The sequence below is a fragment of the Mercenaria mercenaria genome, chromosome 3 (genome assembly GCF_021730395.1).
Source record: "Mercenaria mercenaria strain notata chromosome 3, MADL_Memer_1, whole genome shotgun sequence".
NCBI lineage: Eukaryota > Metazoa > Mollusca > Bivalvia > Venerida > Veneridae > Mercenaria > Mercenaria mercenaria.
Window position 1 is genome coordinate 45,582,097 of NC_069363.1, and position 19,402 is coordinate 45,601,498.

Below are 19,402 nucleotides of genomic sequence, written 5' to 3' on the forward strand. Positions count from 1 at the left end.
AAGTCTACATTCGAAGGTGCCGCTACGGGCATTGTTTCATCACGGGCGGGAATCTGTGTAACACTTATGACGTTTCATAAGCCAGTTAGATGGCTTCCTCACATGAAAGAATTCTAAATCTTAAATGAGGTTTTGAAACCACAGTAGTAAAGGGCTGAATCGTGTTTATATCATGATACAGGATATCTTCGTGTTTTCAATATTAACAGTCTTTCGTTTAAAATATTAAGTACTATATTTTTAAGTTAAGATATTTTCTGTATTGACATAAAAGATCTAATTTAAAATTGGAAAAGACTTTGCATTTCATGTATATTCAGCTAGATGAAATTCCAGCCGTATAAGAATGTTGTATTATTTCAAACATTTAACACCTGTGAGATTATTGGTGTTGGACGCCTTATTTGGTTCGTCTGGACCAGCCTTTATGTTCCGTATTGTTAAAATCATGTTACACATTTCCTGTTGTAACTGTTATTTTTTAGAAGATGAAATAAAGAGTATTTTAAACATTAAAGTATTTTGTTCCTCTCCACGGAAAGTAGTGGATATCCCTGCATATGATACAAATTTTTCCTTGAATGCAACAGGCAATTAAAGACAAGGAAATTTAGGGGTACATCGCCCATTAAAAATGAACTATCAAACCAAATTTCCCCGTCTGTACATTACTAATGTCATTCACTGCGTGCAACGGAACATGCTCTATTATCCAGACTTCCCAGAATGATAAACCCTATCATCCTAAGTTATCCATTTAAAATGTTCTACTTGAACGAAATTCCACAACAGATAAGGGTTTTCAACGAGCACTTTTCAAACACCACGTAAAATAACATCATTGTCCTGATAATCAATAGAGCACACACCTAGCTGACAAACAGTAACACAATGGCAGTCCTAGCGCGCAGTAAGAAATCGGGTATCTAACGGCTAATTTTCTAATTTATGTCTTGCATACGATGTTAAACATCATTAGGCTTAAAGACAAGCTGTCAGGGAATGTGACACGACCTATTATACATGGATTTAAAGGTATTTTAATCTTTTACTCAATACTTGCTAGTCCGTTTATTTTCATTTTTGACTGTATAGAAGTGTTTGAATAAACGGCACAAATCTCAGCTAAATGGATAAATGTGCTAAGAAATAGAGACATTTGCTCTCCAGGTGCACCCATCGTTTTCATTCAGTTCGTTATATAACGGGTAGAAATTTAAATCATATTTACAAGACCGGAAATTTATACAATCGGCCATATTTCTCCACCTGTTCCGCGTAAAATACACCGCTCAAACAACGCTGGAACCTTTTGATCTGATAAAGCTATGGCCACTGTCCTGACGGCATTTCTGCCTTGATAACATACGTACAAATTGTTTATTTCACCCGATCCATTCTCAAAGTACTTTGAAAAACATGTATTTACCTTTAAATCCTTGTATGGTCACATTCCCTGGCAGTTTGTCTATAAGCTGTTGAAAATACCCAAACGATGATTTACATTGTATGCAAGACCGCATATTAGAAAATTCGCCATTAAATACCAAGTTTCTTTACCAAGAATCCTTACTGTGCGCAAGGGCAGCCATTGTGTTACTGTTTACCGGCTACCTGTGGTAGCAGTTGGTTGTTTCCAGACTAAGACTAAAATAAAGGTAAGTGTCAAAACTGAAGGCCCTGTCTTCCTTCAAAATGATTTTGAATGCGGATTTTGTGCTTTGATGCTGTAGAATGGACATTTTAAAAAACTTCTGACAAGCATTCGGGTGATATAAACGGAATTAGTGTCATGAAGTTGGTCACATGCGAAACTGCGAAAGTTGATTGCTGGCTGTATGTGCAAATGTCAAAACAACAGAGGCCTAATTCAGCAAGGAGTACTGAAAAAAGTAATCGGTTGACAGATAATTTTGTTATGCTGAGTAAGTACTGGAGAGGTTTGTGTGCAAGGCACTGTGCATTGTTGGACTCCTGCTTTTCCCCTAACTTTTTTCCAGCGGGCCAAATATGGTTATAATTTGGAAAATTGGACCATATTTTGGCGAACCTAGGTTTAGCTTTAACTTTTAGCTACGTATGGACTACAGAGTCTTATAAATGGCATTATTTCGAATGGATTTGAAGAAAGCATACAAATACATGATAACTGTATGTTTTATTTCTTTCAGATCTCTTTGTTTAGTAGATTGTACTGAATCGAAGGAAGGCGATCTCTGGCCAGCTTGCGAAAATTCCAAAAACTGGCATCTGTTTCATGTGCACTCTACTGATTACCAGCGACGGAAGCAAAATATGCGCATGCGCAGATCATGTTTGCTGCCCATGTTATTCTATATTTATCAATGTTTACAAAAGTAAATCGTTGCAACGGTTTATAAAAGTGTAGTAAAACTGCGAAAACTCGAATATTCCTGTAATTCTAGACACTAGAAACATGTAAATATATCAAACCCCTTTCGGTGATAAATTATTTTTAACAGTCACAAATAACAATATGTGGGTTAATCGCTTTAATAGTAATTTTATAAGTACTCCGACATGATTGCAGAATTAAGAATCTGGATATATTATATAGAAGATTTAAAATTGTAGAAAACGTTTAGTCTAAAATGTAATAAACACAGTAATCAATACAAAGTGAATAAACTATGATACAGCATAGCCTGGGGATTTTAAGTTAAGACTTTTAACTAGAGATAATTTGTATTGATAAAATATATCTACATTAGGAAAGATAATGGAAATATTCACAATATAAGAAAAAATGATTGCATTTTAATGCACATTCTGTATATAATGGCCTGTGTTAAAACAGTCAAATACAAACAACTTATGGGTTATGACTGAGCAAAAATAACAACAGAAAACGTACTCTTTAATATTTCCAATCCAAAAACGTTTCCTTGAAGATAAGCATTGCTGATCCGTAACAATTCCTAAGAATCATATGGCTCACAATTTCGAAGCATTCCAGGGATCACAACGTCAAGATTATTTACGAACGTCACGTCTTCATGCGAAAACCGAAGTTGCCTATCAAAAGCGTGTATGGTGATGCAACATAGAACGTTCGCTATTCCAACAGTCGCTTTGTTGTTGAAGTGAAAGAAAGAGCAAAGAAAACTGTAACCATGTTATTGAAATCCCGATCTTTATAAATCTTATTACAAACCAAACTTGAGATAATGTAAAGACTGCGATCAGCGATCTTTACTAGCAAACCTGATTGTTATGCTTAAATCAAACAAAAATGTCAAGTTATATCTCCAATTCGTGCCATTTTATTGTTAATAAAAGGCTAGAAGTGTACAATATCGTTCTTGTTTGAACTTTTTTTCTGAAAATTTACAGACGTTTTCAAAGGACGTTTTACTTTTAACGTTTAAATATACAGGTATTAAAAATAGTAAATAATGAAATCTGAAAGACGATCAGTTGGAAGCATAGAATGCAATCAAGCAAAATTATAGCAGATTCGGTTTAACTGAGTCTGTTTATGAGAGGTAGTGGAAAGTACAATATTCCTCACGCCACTATCACCGGCTTAAGCGGAACTCTATTACCTATGAACACTGAGTAGACTCCATGATCCCAAAGTATAAATATAAACTATAACAAGTCACTTTTATCTATAACCAACGTTTCGGTTACATTAGCCTTCTTCACGGTACAAATTAAACATGATCAATCATAAGTCAAACGGCGTTAACGTCAAACGACGTTAATGACGATGACGTCAAAGTTTAACAAATAGCTTAGCGTAAAAACTAATTATGAAACAGACGCAAAATTAATTTACTACAAAAAATGTAGCATACAACAACAGATAATTATAAAAGACATGTATACAGAATGTAGACTTCTTTCCTTGGGGAGACACAGTATCCAAGTGATACATCCAGGAAATCTCTTTTAGAAACTTTTTTTTCCAAGGATTCGTTACTATGTCAATAGATATAAAAGAGAAGTCCTGTAGAGTATGCCCTTGAGAGTTAATTGTTATGACAAATTAGTAGTTGCTGTGAATAATAATTTATATCAAATCTATGACTGTTCCTTCTTTGTGAACATTACTGATGTGTTTATCCAACATACTGTTTCAAACATTCAGTACATGTTCTAACGTACATTGAATAAAACGTCAGTTGAAATGCATTTATAAGAAGAAGAGCTTATGGTACTAGAAAATGAATTAGATTAATTTATATTTAAACATTGGGTACAGTGACGAATATAACATTTACATACACCATTCCAGTAGTGTTTTACATTTAACCAGTATAAAGTAAGTCAATAAATTATCGAACAGTCCTCATCCGACTGGCTTGCGGAAGGTCAATGATCTACCCTGCAGCGATGCCGTCTGTGTCTGAAATAATGCACAGCGGGGCATCTGGGGTGTTGTTCCACCATTAGAGTATGACATTCACATGGCAGGTATTTTAGAAACGACACTTACACTTCTTTTCAGTATGACAATTTTATCTTTGATAGTTTTTATACAAAGATATTTTATGCTGTACATTTGATGAGATGTTAATACACTATTGACTGTGACTACAATGTGTCGATGAAAGCTAAGTTTCAATAAATACATAACAGAATGTGTGCTTTAGTTTGGTGAACTTGAGCGACGGAGCCCCTCATTTATAATATGAATAACATGAATCCAACAACACATAAAACCGTCAATTACATTTTTTAAAAAGACCATTTTTGACATTTACAAAAATCGAACCTGCATTTTCTCGAGAAAAAAAAAGTCCAGTAAACTTCTTTACATATCATATCATACAAATATTTTGACTTAGTTAAAATCAAGGATTTGGGAAAATGTATGTTACTACTAAATACTGCAGTTTGAAAGATAGTTTGTAAGATATGACAGCAACCATTGTGGATAGTAAAGACGAACTGTATTTGAAGATTCGGTTACAACAATATTACATATTGTTTTAGAATTTACGCTTGGTTTAAACTTTCTTGTTGTAAGTCTATTAATTGACAACGAATGATAATCGTTGTCAAGTGATGCAAACAGACGCACATCAATGAAGTGAAAAAAAAATCAATTAACTACTGCAGTGTTTGATAAATCAGCATTGCTGTGGTTGACAATGAATTTTAAATAATCAGTTTATATGTTTACATGTTATTGAAAGAGGTATACCATTTTGTTTTTGATAGATAACAATCTAAGGCCTTATGCTCACGGAGATATCTACACAGTTCCATGAAAAAATATTTGCGTTTTAAAATTTATTGCAGTATCCATTTTTTTAACTGTTGCAAAAGAGGCCACATCTTTTGATGTCATTTAACAAACGGAGCTGCATATTCTTCAGTGAAAAGACATATCTGCAAGTGTTGATAAAATTTCTTATAGCTAATCGCAAAGCAAGCTATTTCCTCCATCCATGAGTAAAGTATGATAAGAAAATAAATGTGTTTGTTTCCCTGGATTGTTAGAGCTCAATAGTGAATAAATGAATCATTTCCTGCGAAAACATTGTGAAGTTTTCTTTTTTTCCATGCATATACTATACATACATGCACTTATTGTGAGATACATTTCAACAATAACTGTTTTTAATTCAAATCTTGTGTTGTACCAGGTCAAACTAGTTACACTTTCATCGACAGTTGAGTTACGTAAAAAGACAGCAATTTAAAGTTCTGATCTAGGTTTCGTTATGAAAAATGCTACAACCATGTGTTATATTTCTTTTTTTCATGCATATATTATATATATATGTACATATTGTGAGACAGATTTCAACAATAACTGTTTTTAATTGGAATCTCGTGCTGTACCTTAAAATTCCAGGTCAAACTAGTTACACTTTCATCGACAGTTCAGTTACATAGAAAAGACAGCAATTTAAGGTTCTGACCTGTAAAGGTTTCGTTATTAAAAATGCTACAACCATATGTGATATTTCTTGTTTCTTTTCTACTTGAACCAGGTAAAATTTTTAAATTTTATTACATGCTTTAAAATATCAATTATAACTCATTTTGTGATCACGTTCAGAGTCTTGTCTTTTACGCTTGAACCTAATTAATGATTCCATCAGTGGACTGGATGTATATAAACAGCGTCTCTCTCATCTTTGAAGTGCTCATTTTCCACTTGCATTTCTGTACTGTCTTCGTGCTTTTTGTTCAGACTATTAACTATAGTGTCTGAAAACATTGTTGTCTTACACAAAATGTTGGAACAAGCCTTGTGGGTAGGGTTATTCCGAACGGAATGACATGTACTAGCACAGTTTTCAGACACGCTCATACAGATTCTTGAAATACAAGTATTTTCTGTTTGGAAAGTTTTATCTATAAGGCAACATCCTGTACTAGCATTTGAGTAATTGCCATCTGCATTTTCAAGGATATTGTGTGAATCATGTACTACACATTCTTCAGTTTGCAGATGTGTGGTATTGCGGGATGTATTTCTTTTGACGGGGAAGCAATGACAGTGCGTATTCAACAGCGATATGCCTTGTATGGTTTTGCATTGTTTGGTCTTTGACAAGGTTTGTTTCTCTAAAACATGTGAGAGATCATTATGCTGATCTGCCAGAGGACTACCGTAATTATCACACTGATGCCTCCTAAATGTCTCAGATCTGGTTATAGGAATATCATAGTCGGTCACAAAAGTACCATTTCTATCATGTACACCAGTTTCAGAAGTTAGGACACTTCTAAGGTTTGTTAAATGGACACTGTTTGTTACTGTGGCTACATTGCTACTACTGTCGCCTTGATGATCACTTTGAACTTCATCATAATAATTGCTGCTTGAACCGGATCCAGTTTGGTGTGCATGATCAGTATCAATAATATGGTGATAAATTTCTACTGTGTTACCTGAAGATAGATGATAGTGTTCAACATGTGATAGATCAAATTGAAACCATATCGGTAACAAAGTGGTAAATCGCCCGCGTCGAATATAGGAGGTCGTCGATTCAATCCCAGGACTTGACATGCCAAAGACGTGGAAACTAGTAGTTTAATTATACTTGATACCCAGAATGAAAGGGTGAGCTTACTTCTCTTCCCTCGTAGTCTCATGGCGATGTATTCAATCAGGCAGGAATGAGGTGTTGAGAGTGAGCAATGTGAGTTATTGTACCCCCCGACAACAAAGTTGTAAGGGGGGTATACTGGTTTCAGGTTGTCTGTCTGTCTGTCCGTCCGTCTGTCTGTCTGTCCGTAGACACAGTCTTGTGCGCACCATCTCTCCTCATCCCCTTGACAGAATTTAATGAAACTTCACACAAGTGATCAGTGACAACAGTAGTTATGCATGGGGCATGTTAGGTTCTTTCAGAAAAAAAACTTGCAGAGTTATGGGACTTTGTTTTTTGTTACTATACTATATATATAGACACAATCTTGTGCGCACGATCTCTCCTCATCCACCTGACACAATTTAATGAAACTTCACACAAGTGATCAGTAACATCAGTAGTTGTGCATGGGGCATGTTAGATTCTTTCAGAAAAAAAACTTGCAGAGTTATGGGACTTTGTTTTCTGTTACTATACTATATACATAGACACAGTCTTGTGCGCACGATCTCTCCTCATCCACTTGACACAATTTAATGAAACTTCACACGAGTGATCAGTAACAACAGTAGTTGTGCATGGGGCATGTTAGGTTCTTTCAGAAAAAAATTTGCAGAGTTACGGGACTTTGTTTTTTGTTACTAAACTATATACATAGACACAATCTTGTGCGCACCAACTCTCCTCATCCCCTTGACGCAATTTAATGAAACTTCACACAAGTGGTCAGTAACAACAGTAGTTGTGCATGGGGCATGTTAGGTTCTTTCAACGACAAAAATTGCAGAGTTATGGGACTTTGTTTCTTGTTAACATACTATGTACATACAGTCTGCATATGCAGTCTTGTGTGCGCCTAATCTTCCGAACCCTTGCACACAATTTAATGAAACTTCACACAAGTAATCAGTGTCAACCCTAGTTGTGCATGGTGCATGTTATGTTCTTTTAGATAAATTTTCCATATAGTTATGGGACTTTGTTTTTTGTTACTAAACTGTATACATACAATCTATATACATACAGTCAACATAATTATGCAATCTTGTGTGCATCAAATTGCAATGTACTGTGTCAGTGCATGTTGAGCTTGTTTTACAATATACTTAAAATAAGTCAGTAAAAATTCTACGTTAGAACAATACACTTGTTTGCTGAAAATTATTGTATTAAGAATGCAAAATCCAAAATTTGTGACAAAGAAGAATTATTTATCAGTTTTCTAAAATAACTGATAAGTGATAATATACGACAGTTGCAAACTACAACAGTAGACCAAATGGATTGTCCATTACTGTCTTCATCGCATGTTGTATGCGGCATCGGTGTAAAACCTAAATGTGTGACCATTTCCATGGCAACTTTATATCATAACAACTTTACATATCTGACAATAATTGTAAAGCGCTATTTTAGCCCGACCAACATGCAAACATTAATGCCTTTAATAAGTATTGATTTTCGACTTTTAACACAAAAACGTCTTACCTAATTCCTCACTATCCCCGTCGAAAAAAGGTGCGGTTGTCACTGGGAACGACACCTCAGAATTACATTTGCTACTAAAACATTTGCCACTGCATACTCTTCTGGAAATAATTAAATATTTAACTAATACTGTGTAAAAATTTCTTTGTACTGTTTTCCATATTTCAAATACAATGTCAACTATTTGTTTAAAACGTAATATTAGAAGTATATAACGTTAAAGGATTATATTTACCATCGCTTACATGTCTGATATATTTACTTTTGTATAAATAAAAGTGTGTTTACCTTTTTATTAACCATATCGTAACTGCGCTAAAAAGTATTATGAAACTTCCAATTAGGCATCCCACAGTCGTAAACAAATTATTTGAAGGTTCATTTTGATCTGCTGAAATGAGATAAATGTTTTTGATTGTGTGTATTCGCAGCAGTTTATATATCATCAAATATTGCTTTGTTTGCTAGTAATATGTATCAGAATATGACATGCTATAGACAGTTATTGCTAAAACAAGGACAAAGGTCCAATAAATACAGAGATGAGATTAAAACGAATAGCCAAGAAATGACAACACAAACACATTTAGGAACGCGCTGGTTGGAACAAGCCCATTATCTCCACTATGTTCAAATGTTAAAGAACATTGCAAAAAAAACCCGTTATACCGACAGGTAATTTCCTTACATACATATTGGTAACAAAAGCCTGGCTGCTCCACAGCTTTAATAACAAACGTCAGTTGTTTTGATTTTAAATTTTAAAGACTCGTACAGCACAGACGCAACTAATACTTCCTCTTCCTTCCCTTCCTTCGAAGAATCTAAATTACTGAGTTAAAAGAACGTTATTTGATTTGCATTAAATGCCATAAATAAAGCAAAGACGCAACAAGTACTTTCTCTGTTTGGATTAAGGTTTCATATGAGATTTAAACTACTACATTTAGAAGGTAAGTTTTTTTTAAATATTTTACTTACATCTAGAAAGGCATTGTGCCGTTTTGCTGTCACAACTGTCTCTTCGGCAAGCATCACTACAGTTATATTCACAAATGCCTCCGAACCGACCTGGCACACAACCAAAATTACAGAGTCCCGATTTCTTGTCGCATGTACTCAAGTTTGTGTTTAAAATTGAGTCAAGACAGTTGCCGCTGCATTCCTGGTTACAATTACTACCATAGTAACCATTGGCACAAGCGTATGGACAATTTCCAGTGTCAATGTCACATACCACTACTCCTTTACTGTCCGACTGGCAATGTCCACATATTTTATCACAAAGTCTTCCATACAATTCATTAGAACATTTCAAACACTGACCATTAAACTGATTACATTGTAAGCAAGTGCCTATGTTCGGACAGTCGCTGGTACATTGATCACCGTGTTTTCCCGCAACACACCCGTTTAAACACGTTCCGCTTATGCTACACCAATCGTTTATTTCTCCTACCTGTACACAGTTTTGACTACACTGACAATCTTTTCCGAACCAGCCTTCCTTGCAAGACATACAAGACTCCTTTGATAAACATCCTACACAGTTGTTAGGACACGGGTGAAAACAGTCTGATCCATAGTAACCTATTTTACATTCTGTGCACATCATGTAGTCGATGCACGAATCACAAAATGTAAAGCAGTCCCAACATTTTCCTTCCGTAGAATATTGACCTTTTGGGCATCTTAAACATACTGATTCTTTAACCAACACATTGAATTTACAGAAAGAACAAATTTTAGCGGATGCAAGACACTTTTGGTCACATTGTTTTCCGAACCAGCCATATTCACATTCTCTGCATACTCCATCAGACGTACATACTCTGCAAGCTTCCGGACATGCATCTGAATAGAAAAATCATGAAATTGGGGACGGGTACGAACACCGTCACTTTTTCAGCTAAAATACAATTCTTAATTTATCAAGTTAAAATGTTTTTTCTTTATTCTTTTATGTTATTTCCTGGTTTCCAACTTTCGGTAACATTCTTGTTATTAATATGCGGGTTGCCTAATCAGTAGCAAGTCACATAATCATAATCTTAGTAGATTAGCCATGTGAACCACTTCGCCTTTCGGGATCAACAGTGTAGACGATGAAACCTAACTTCTGAAAGCTAATACATTTTCAATACCAATTTATAAACATTTCACAACCAAAAATAGTAACTTTAAACGCGCTGGAACGACAAAAAAAAAGAAAAACAAAAAAACAAAAAAAAAAGACAAAAGACGTACCGATATGAAAATTACGGTATTTAATCATACTGCAGCGCTAGTTTGTCGCTCTGGGTTGTTGGCGCTCTACATGCCAGAACGAAATAATAGACATTTGCGAATTAAGACGAAGTGGAGTGTGAACACCCAGGACGATTGATTTTTCAAGGGGGTCATCTCAACATAATTTGACTATATTATATGCGCGGTAGGAAAAACGGCCTTTAACGGCAATAAGGTTGGGTTATTATATCATCACTGTGCGGTAGGTGATTTAAGTTTGGATTTGTAAGTGTAGTGACAAGGAGCCATAACTCTAGTTGGTCCCATTTTTTAATAATCTCCCTTTTTAAAAAGATTCTCTGGGGCGTAACTCGAATACTATGCAAGATAGATTTCATACTTTACAAATTGATTGAAGTCAGTGAGAAGGAGTGTAGTGACAAGGAACCATAAATCTAGGTGGTCCCATTTTTTAATTATCTCCCTTTTTTGAAAACTTCATACTTACATATTCAAAGAGACCGGTGAGAGGGGTACCACAACTCTTGCTGACCATATTTCTCTTTACTTACCCCCAGTGATTGAAAAGCCTTTTAAGGTACAGTAATTTCGGAGAGATCCATCGGTGTTAACGATCGCCTTGTTTCCTATATTGTTTTTTCTTTTGGATCTTTGATAGATCGGGGCAGAATATTTGTCTTTTAATTCATTTATCTTTTATAAATCTATAGCAAGTAAAAAAACTGGATTATCTAGGGTCAAAATTTAACGTCACAAGGCGAAGTTAAAAGACATTGTTAACACACTACAGGTCATAATATAATATTCAATCTTAATGATACCTGATTAGAATATTTGACATTATAAAATTTAGCTTGAAACTGCATTATTTGGGATTAAAAATTGGGCCACGAGGTTATATATCATAGAAAAAAAACAGTTAACATTCTACAGGAATTAGTTTCTTAATCTTTGGAAACCGGGTCAAATATAGGTTAACTTTGAAATTGGGTCTAAAAGAAGGTTACTAATCCAAACAAAAAAAGCTAGAGACTGAATAGTTATAACTTTAATAAAATATTGGTAAAGTCTGAAACTTGGTCATATGAAGTCAATAGGTAGGTAAGTAACCTTAAGCATAGAAAAAAATCTTAACACTCTAGTGCCACATAATATCAAGTGCTCCGCAATGCAAAGCAATATACACACAAAGTTATGTGATCTTTGACCCCTGAGTGTAATCGTGACCTTGAAACGAGCCATCTGAAATATGCGCTCTGTGAACATTTATGCCAAGTTTCTTTAAAGTCCTTCAAGCAGTTGAAGAGTAACAGAGCGGACGCGAAACAAAGCCATGTGACCTTGATCCCTAAGTGTGACCTTGACCTTAAAGCGAGCCATCCGAAACAGGCGTTCTGCACGTTGTCTTGATGTGGTGAACATTTGTGTCAAGTTTGTTCGAAATCCTTCAAGGAGTTCAAGAATTACAGAGCGGACACGAAATTGCTAATGGACAGACAGACAGACAGACGGCCAAATGGACACCGGGGCTATTAACAAAATACGTCCCTTCGGGCGTATAGTAGCAACAAAGGGATGGAGACGCAAGATATTTCCTACAGTTTTGACAATGTTTTACCTGCTGACCTTCATTTTGATCCCAGCTGACCCAGTTTAGATTTTGTTCATGTCGGACGACGACAACGGATGCATTGCGATCAGACTAGTCATCTTTTCTGTCTCAGATGCGCAACTTATAACACTGAAAACCATTTCAGGAAAGTGTTATGACGCTAGATCAAATACTTTTTGCGATTTGTGTAACAAAATATTTCTCTGACGAATAGACGGACGGACAGATAAATCCAAAAATATTCCTGTGCGATGGCGTAATAAGCCAGACTCTACCATCATTATAGGAATGTTTTCCTACCGCACATAAATTAATTAAATCATGTTGAGACGGTCCCCTTGAAAAATCGATCGTCTTACGTGTCCACAGTCCATGTAGACTTAATTCGCAAATGTCTAATAGAAATCAGCCGCGATGCATAATCTATTCAGCTAGATCTATACGATTATTAATTGACTATTAAATGAACCGTTCTATGGCAAAAGCGGCATCAGTGACACTGTCAAACTTTGACGTCCCAAGCATTTACTTTTTGACGTCAATATTTTGCTACTCTCAGTTCATTGATGTTTATTGAAATACACTATATTGTGTTTTTCGCTGTACTGGCAGAAATCTTAATTTGGAAAAAATCTCACAAAAAATGCATAAACAAGTTTGTTCATTCCCATCATCTTTAATTATCTTTTCTACTGAATGATTAATATCTCTAGTATTTATTTCCGGGCAAAGATTGTTTCGGTATCAGTTTCTATTGCACAATTGTTCATTCAATTAATAATCTTCCCTGTATTATTCGTCCAGATTCCAGATAGTTATGTTCGTTTCAGAGTATCTCTCAAGAGGCCTTTCTGCGGTATTAAAATGTTTTAAGGTTTTAAGAGTTTCATTTTCTATTTCGGAAGTGTTTTGTTTTTAATTAATGGCTTTGCGGTTTGACTCAGGATGCATGGCAAATATAATATTTGCATATACATATATCTTAACTGAAAATGTGTCAGAATAAAAAGAATATATTAAAGTGTTTTTTTGTGATTTATATACAACAAATGTCAGCTAATGCAGTCTAAACTACATTCGGCTTATTTGTTACCGTTGAAACGTTCCACTGGGTATTTTTTCCAGGTCAAGTGAGGTCAAATCCAACATGATTAGATTTCAAAAATGCAAATGCTTAATACACACATGTACTGTAGAATTATGACCATTTCTTAACCAGGTTTAACGAAAGCGGATTATAATATTTGAACTACTAGTGTATGCCTATTTATCGTTATTATAACTAATGTGCAGTTGTCATTATTTGTGAAAAAGACTTTAAGATGAAAATGATCGAAATCGCTTGAATTGACCTATTGTCTATAAATTAGCTAAAACTTAGTTTAACATTTTAATAAACACAGTAACTGGAGAGATCTTATATTTGTGTAATATATAATGTTATATTTGATTCAAACTGATCGTAGACTTTAACTCGTTCGTTTAAACGCAAACCATGATGACGTTGTCATTTCCTGTTAACTGTGGATCTCATATTAGATCCATGCTGAAATTGGATAACAACATTAAATCACGTATTAGTTATAGAATAGAAAATTAAACATCTATTTATCTAAAGAAAATGTAAAAACGAAAAGTTCAAATGTTGTTCACTTATAAGTATTCCAATGGAACAGCCAATATATAAAATGTTTGTTTAATTGAAATGCGATTTAAGCACTTTAAATTCAGTTTATTCTATACTTGAATTATCGTACATACTGTTTGCCTATTAATAAATGTCTTGTATTTTCAAATTATTTTCAAACGCTTTCATAACATTTCCCATTTTTGTATGGTAAATTTCAAATACACTGGTTCTTAATATATCAAAACGAATACCAAATTAAAAAGCATTCCAGACAAATGAAACATTACCTGTATACAGAATGGAAACCAAACCCATAAGCAAAACGAAACATATACATGCCATAATTTTTCTCTTAACACAGGCGATCACCGAACATTGTTTCACAAATAGATAAAAGCAGATACATCATTGAACTTTGATGTAAACTGATGACATATATATATATATGAGCAATATTCATTTCTAAAGTTTTAATTTCCTTTTTATTTGTCGGTTGCTGTCGTAGGACAATTATACATAAAGGGTGTGTAAAAAGTTAGTTCCTATTTTCAACATAGGCTTCATTTTCAAATGAGTAGGCAACTGCCGCTGAAATTTAAACATTTAAACAAGAACGCATATCAGTTTTAGAAAAATCAGTACAAATATTATAATTTCCGGACAAACTAGATTCTTTGTCTATAAAACATATATATTTTGAAATCACTCAATTTTGAAAAGGCAGATATTTTCACTGTCCCCATCCACTTTATTATACAGTTTACATGTACTGGTCACTTAAATAAATTCATGATTTTGACTAAAGTAGCTTATAGATCTTTTTCATCAGAAAATGAAAACGTTCAATCAATATTAGTTACGAAACGTAAAAACGAAAATTAAGATATTCAACAGCTTGATTTTATCCGAAATAGCATTATCCAAACTTGGCACACATTTTAAATGTGATATCTAGCTTACGGTCTACATGCCAAATTGCATTTGATGGCATTCATGTATTCTAAACAGGTTTGACAATAACAATGCAAGACGTGCAACAAAATTCATTCGACACTTTTCGGTTAAATAGGGTAACAAAAACGAATTTACTACACACCCTTTAAAAAGTTTAAAGAAAAGAATATGCTCGGTTTTCACTTTTTATGAAGCATTTTATAGATATCGATACATATTTGGGAAAGGACGTCGTGTTTCTATTATGTGTCTTCATGGCATGGTTTTGTTTAAAAATACACACTTCATGAAGGTTCAGGATATAACTTCTCAATTTATTACTCCGAAATCTCCAGTTGAGATTAAAAACAAGTGTTTTATACATGTAATACAAACTCACAATTCCTGGTAGTTATGAATTATTAAATTTATAAAAATGCCAGTAATTGTATGTTCGAGGGAAACGTGTTTAATACATGTATATATATCATCCGGTCATTATCTCAATTTCATTAAACATCAAAGAATTTCATCCCGTGCGTGTTTCTTAATTGCTAATGATTAAGTCGCTTCCTCAAATAACATCTTTAGACTGTTCAACGGCCATGGTATAAACCTTTGAAATGTCTTTTTCCACATGATAATTGGTAACAATTTAACATTCGACTGTTCTAAGAACATAAATCATAAAAATATGTCAGATCTATTCGTTTCTAAACTATGAAGTCACTTATGTCAAAATGGAAAAGATTTAATACGTCATTTGTTATATCAATTGCCAATAAATTTTCTTTAATTTTTTTCTTTAACAAATTGTGATTTATGCGATCTCCAACAGATTAAACAGAACAGAACAGAACATACGGTTTATTTAGACTTAAGCACAATACTCACCGATTAAAGAAAATTATTTAAATGATGATAGAAAATACACATATGAATTTTACAGGTATATAGAGAGAAGTGGCAAAAACTGACTTTTGTCAGAAATAACAGTAGATAAAGGAAATGAGCCAATTTGAGACAGCATTTAGATGTGCAGACAAGGATTTGGTGTGATATGTATTGTCAGTATATATACATGTACAATCCTATTTATTTGTCTTTTGGAAGCATGAAACAAAGTACTACGAAATATACGGAATATTATAAGGATCTCACAGGCTTGTCTGTGTAAGACTCAAAGGATCTTACATGTCTGCTTGTGTAAGACGGGGTTTTCCCTACCCGAGGGACAGTGTAGAATAAAAAGCGAGCATTAGCGATATTTATTATCCAAGCTATCTCTAGGGTTGAGAAAACAGCTGTCTTACACTGGCAGGCATGTCAGATATTTTTTCTTGCCTATCACGTTCAAAATAGATAGTGGTGACAAATAGATTTGGGTGTTTCCTGGTATTAATTTTAAAGTTTAGTGCCAGTACTATGTGACGTCACCTAAGTGCAGACTATTTTGGACAAGGTTTTTAGGGAAAAACAGGGATATTTATCCCTGGTGCGTGCTCGGACAAATGTATACTTTTCCCGCTAGGTAGGCAAGAAAAGGGTTTCTCTTCCCGAAGAACAGTGTGAAAATAAAAACCAGGCGTAATCGAGTTTTTTATCCAAGCTGTCTCGAGCGATGGGAAAACAGCTGTCGGCCAGGCAGACACGAAAGATAATTTTTCTATCCTGTCATGTTAAAATTGACAGATACAGATTTTGGTATTGTCTGGCAATATGTATAGTTTATGAATCATAAAAGTGCAGGTAATATGTGATGTCAGATAAGTGCACACTTTCATTATAAGGATCTTACATGTTTGCAGTGCTGGTACTTCGTGACGTAACATAAGTGTTAAAGACAAGGTTTTTTCCTCGGAAAATCTGTCCCTGACGCGCACTCAGACAAATGTTTACTTTCCTAGCAAGTTAGACTAGAAAAGAATGTAGTGACAGCTTCGTTACTTATCCAGTGGTCGCATAGATATTTAAATAAAGCTATGGCATTGTCTGTTATAATGAATGAAACAATACCAGCAGATTATTCCTGATTGATGCAAAATTTGAATGCAAGAAAAACATACTTTAATTTGAATATAAGATACTGTATTTTTAAATGCTGTTGGGGTCACCATTTAACCCGTTTCTAATCCACTCCGAACATGAAGTTCAAGAAAATGAAAAAAAAGTCGAACACACAAACTGCAAAATCAGCTAAAAAACGAGACCCCAAATTGTACTGGCGGTGTATGATCTAAGTTTCCATGACAAATTCTGTCATTTTATTATTTCATTATGAATATGCTACCTACATGTCAAACATACACGTGTCATGTGATTTCAGCAAATAAATTGCAAAGGAAATAAGGAAAACAGCTGTACAGAGCAAAACAAACTGTGGACTATTTGAATCCACCATTATGCGGTAATTTTTCTCGCGCTATTTTCCTATTTTTGTCTGTATGCCTAGTGTCTAATAATATTGTCGCTTCCCGTTCTATATTTATCAATGTTTACAAAAGTAAATCGTTGCAATGTTTTATAAAATAGTAGCAGTAAAACTGCGAAAACACGAATGCTCCTGTAATTCTGGAAACTAGACACTGATCAACTATTAAGTTTCATGTAAATATGTGAAACCATGGAGGCATTTTGCCTTTAAGTGATAAATTATTTTAAAAAGTCACAAATCATCACAATGTGTGGGTTAGTCGCTTTAATAGTAATTTTATAAGTACTCCGACATGATTGCATAATTAATAATCTGGATATATTATATTGAAGGTTTAAGAATTTTTTTATTTTACGACTAAAGCAAACATTGTGGATATTTTATTACACAATCATCAGCCATTATGTATTAATAACAACTATTAAGGCTAGCCTAGCAAGGTCTGAATATTTGGCCGTTGCGTTTACATATGATTGAGTGTCTGGTCTGTCGTCTGATAATGGTGTAATAATGTTTAAAAAGCATGCACCCTGCATAAACATCAACGTTTGTTCGAAATACCTAAATTTGCCCAACGAAATGTCCCAAGGAACAAATAAGATAAATAAACTAAATAATTTTTATCCCAGCGGAAGAAATAGTATCCCCTATGCAGTGACTGCAAATTACTTTAGAGTATTTTAAAATACTCTTACTTATTGTGCAGACTAGTTGTCAGTCTTGTTAATTCCAACTAAATCAAGGGTCATTTCTCCAGTACAACAATCACTGTTTCCACAAAAAAAGTTTTTTTACGCAATTTTAGTTATTCAAGGACCATAACTCCAGAGCATCAAAGACAATCCAGCTGGTTATGAAGATTGGCTGAGATACCCATAAACATTTTGATCCCGCTAAGTGAGCATTGGATAAGAACTGCTCAAGTTAGAGAACGGACACACTGAGGATAACAATATTTAGTAATGCGAGGGCCATGACTTCAGACCTTCTCAAATAATCCAGTTGTTTATCGAACTTGGTCCAGATATAATGTCTATAAACATTGTGACAAGTTTGGTTAATATGGGATGAGAAATACTCAAGTAAGAGAGCGGACAACCTTAGCTGACACCGCAGGTGTTCACATAATACGTCCGGTTTCTAGCTTTCAAGATTTTTCAAAAATATCAATTTTGACTCGTATCATTTAAGTGTATTTTGACTGCTCATAGTGTAATTTAGCTTAAATATCTTTACTCAGCTTTTTACCATACCCTTGTGTGTCTAACATTTTTAAGTAGGTACTCCGGGTAAATGAAAATGATAAACAATGATAAACATGTATATTATTTGAAGTAAATCAACATTTAGCGATTCTTACAGTTCTAATTTCACTTTCAATTTGAAATGTCGCAGTTATTTGAAATGTACATGCTAAAAGACATCATCAGAAGATCTACAGAAAAATGGAGGGTGAATTTCTGCAGAGAGCATGTGTTTGGAAATATATATTTTGGATCTTTTTGCATTTTATTACATATGGCTCCACTTGTACTGGGATCATTGTTATATTATCTAGTTGGAAAACGGATTTTAGTTCTTTGTTCCGTACTGTCGGCTAGAGCGGCGATGAACATGATAATTATAAAGATATTGCACAATCAAATACGTATGTTTAATGATCAAATCTTTGTCACCGAGGTACACAAACCTTATAGAGATTAATCTTTGGTATTGATAGCATTCCTGTAGAAGTTATTAACAATAATTCAGTCATTTTCCGACTTCGTGGACTAAATCTATAATAAGTCATATACCTAAATAATCTATTACCATATTGAGATATCTGCAAAAATGACAAAGACCATAACATGTACAAACTTTATTGGTTTTTATTACATAATCAACCTAAATTTATGCTAATTTATGAATTGAGCAAAATGGATTTAGAAAAGGTCGCAGCAGTGCGCATCATATCTTGTCTTTTTGAAACA

At 34.2% G+C, this 19,402-nt stretch overlaps 1 protein-coding gene across 1 annotated transcript; it reads right to left on the reverse strand.

Moving 5' to 3' along the window:
- Positions 1 to 2,544: 2,544 nt before the first annotated feature.
- On the reverse strand, positions 2,545 to 14,458 carry LOC128555591 (cell death abnormality protein 1-like). The gene is made up of 5 exons (XM_053538341.1): positions 14,350 to 14,458; positions 9,552 to 10,424; positions 8,859 to 8,961; positions 8,571 to 8,671; positions 2,545 to 6,876 (listed from the first exon to the last, which is right to left on the reverse strand). The coding sequence occupies exons 1-5, from the start codon at positions 14,402 to 14,404 to the stop codon at positions 6,077 to 6,079; spliced, it is 1,932 nt and encodes a 643-aa protein (XP_053394316.1). The 5' UTR covers positions 14,405 to 14,458; the 3' UTR covers positions 2,545 to 6,076.
- Positions 14,459 to 19,402: the final 4,944 nt, after the last annotated feature.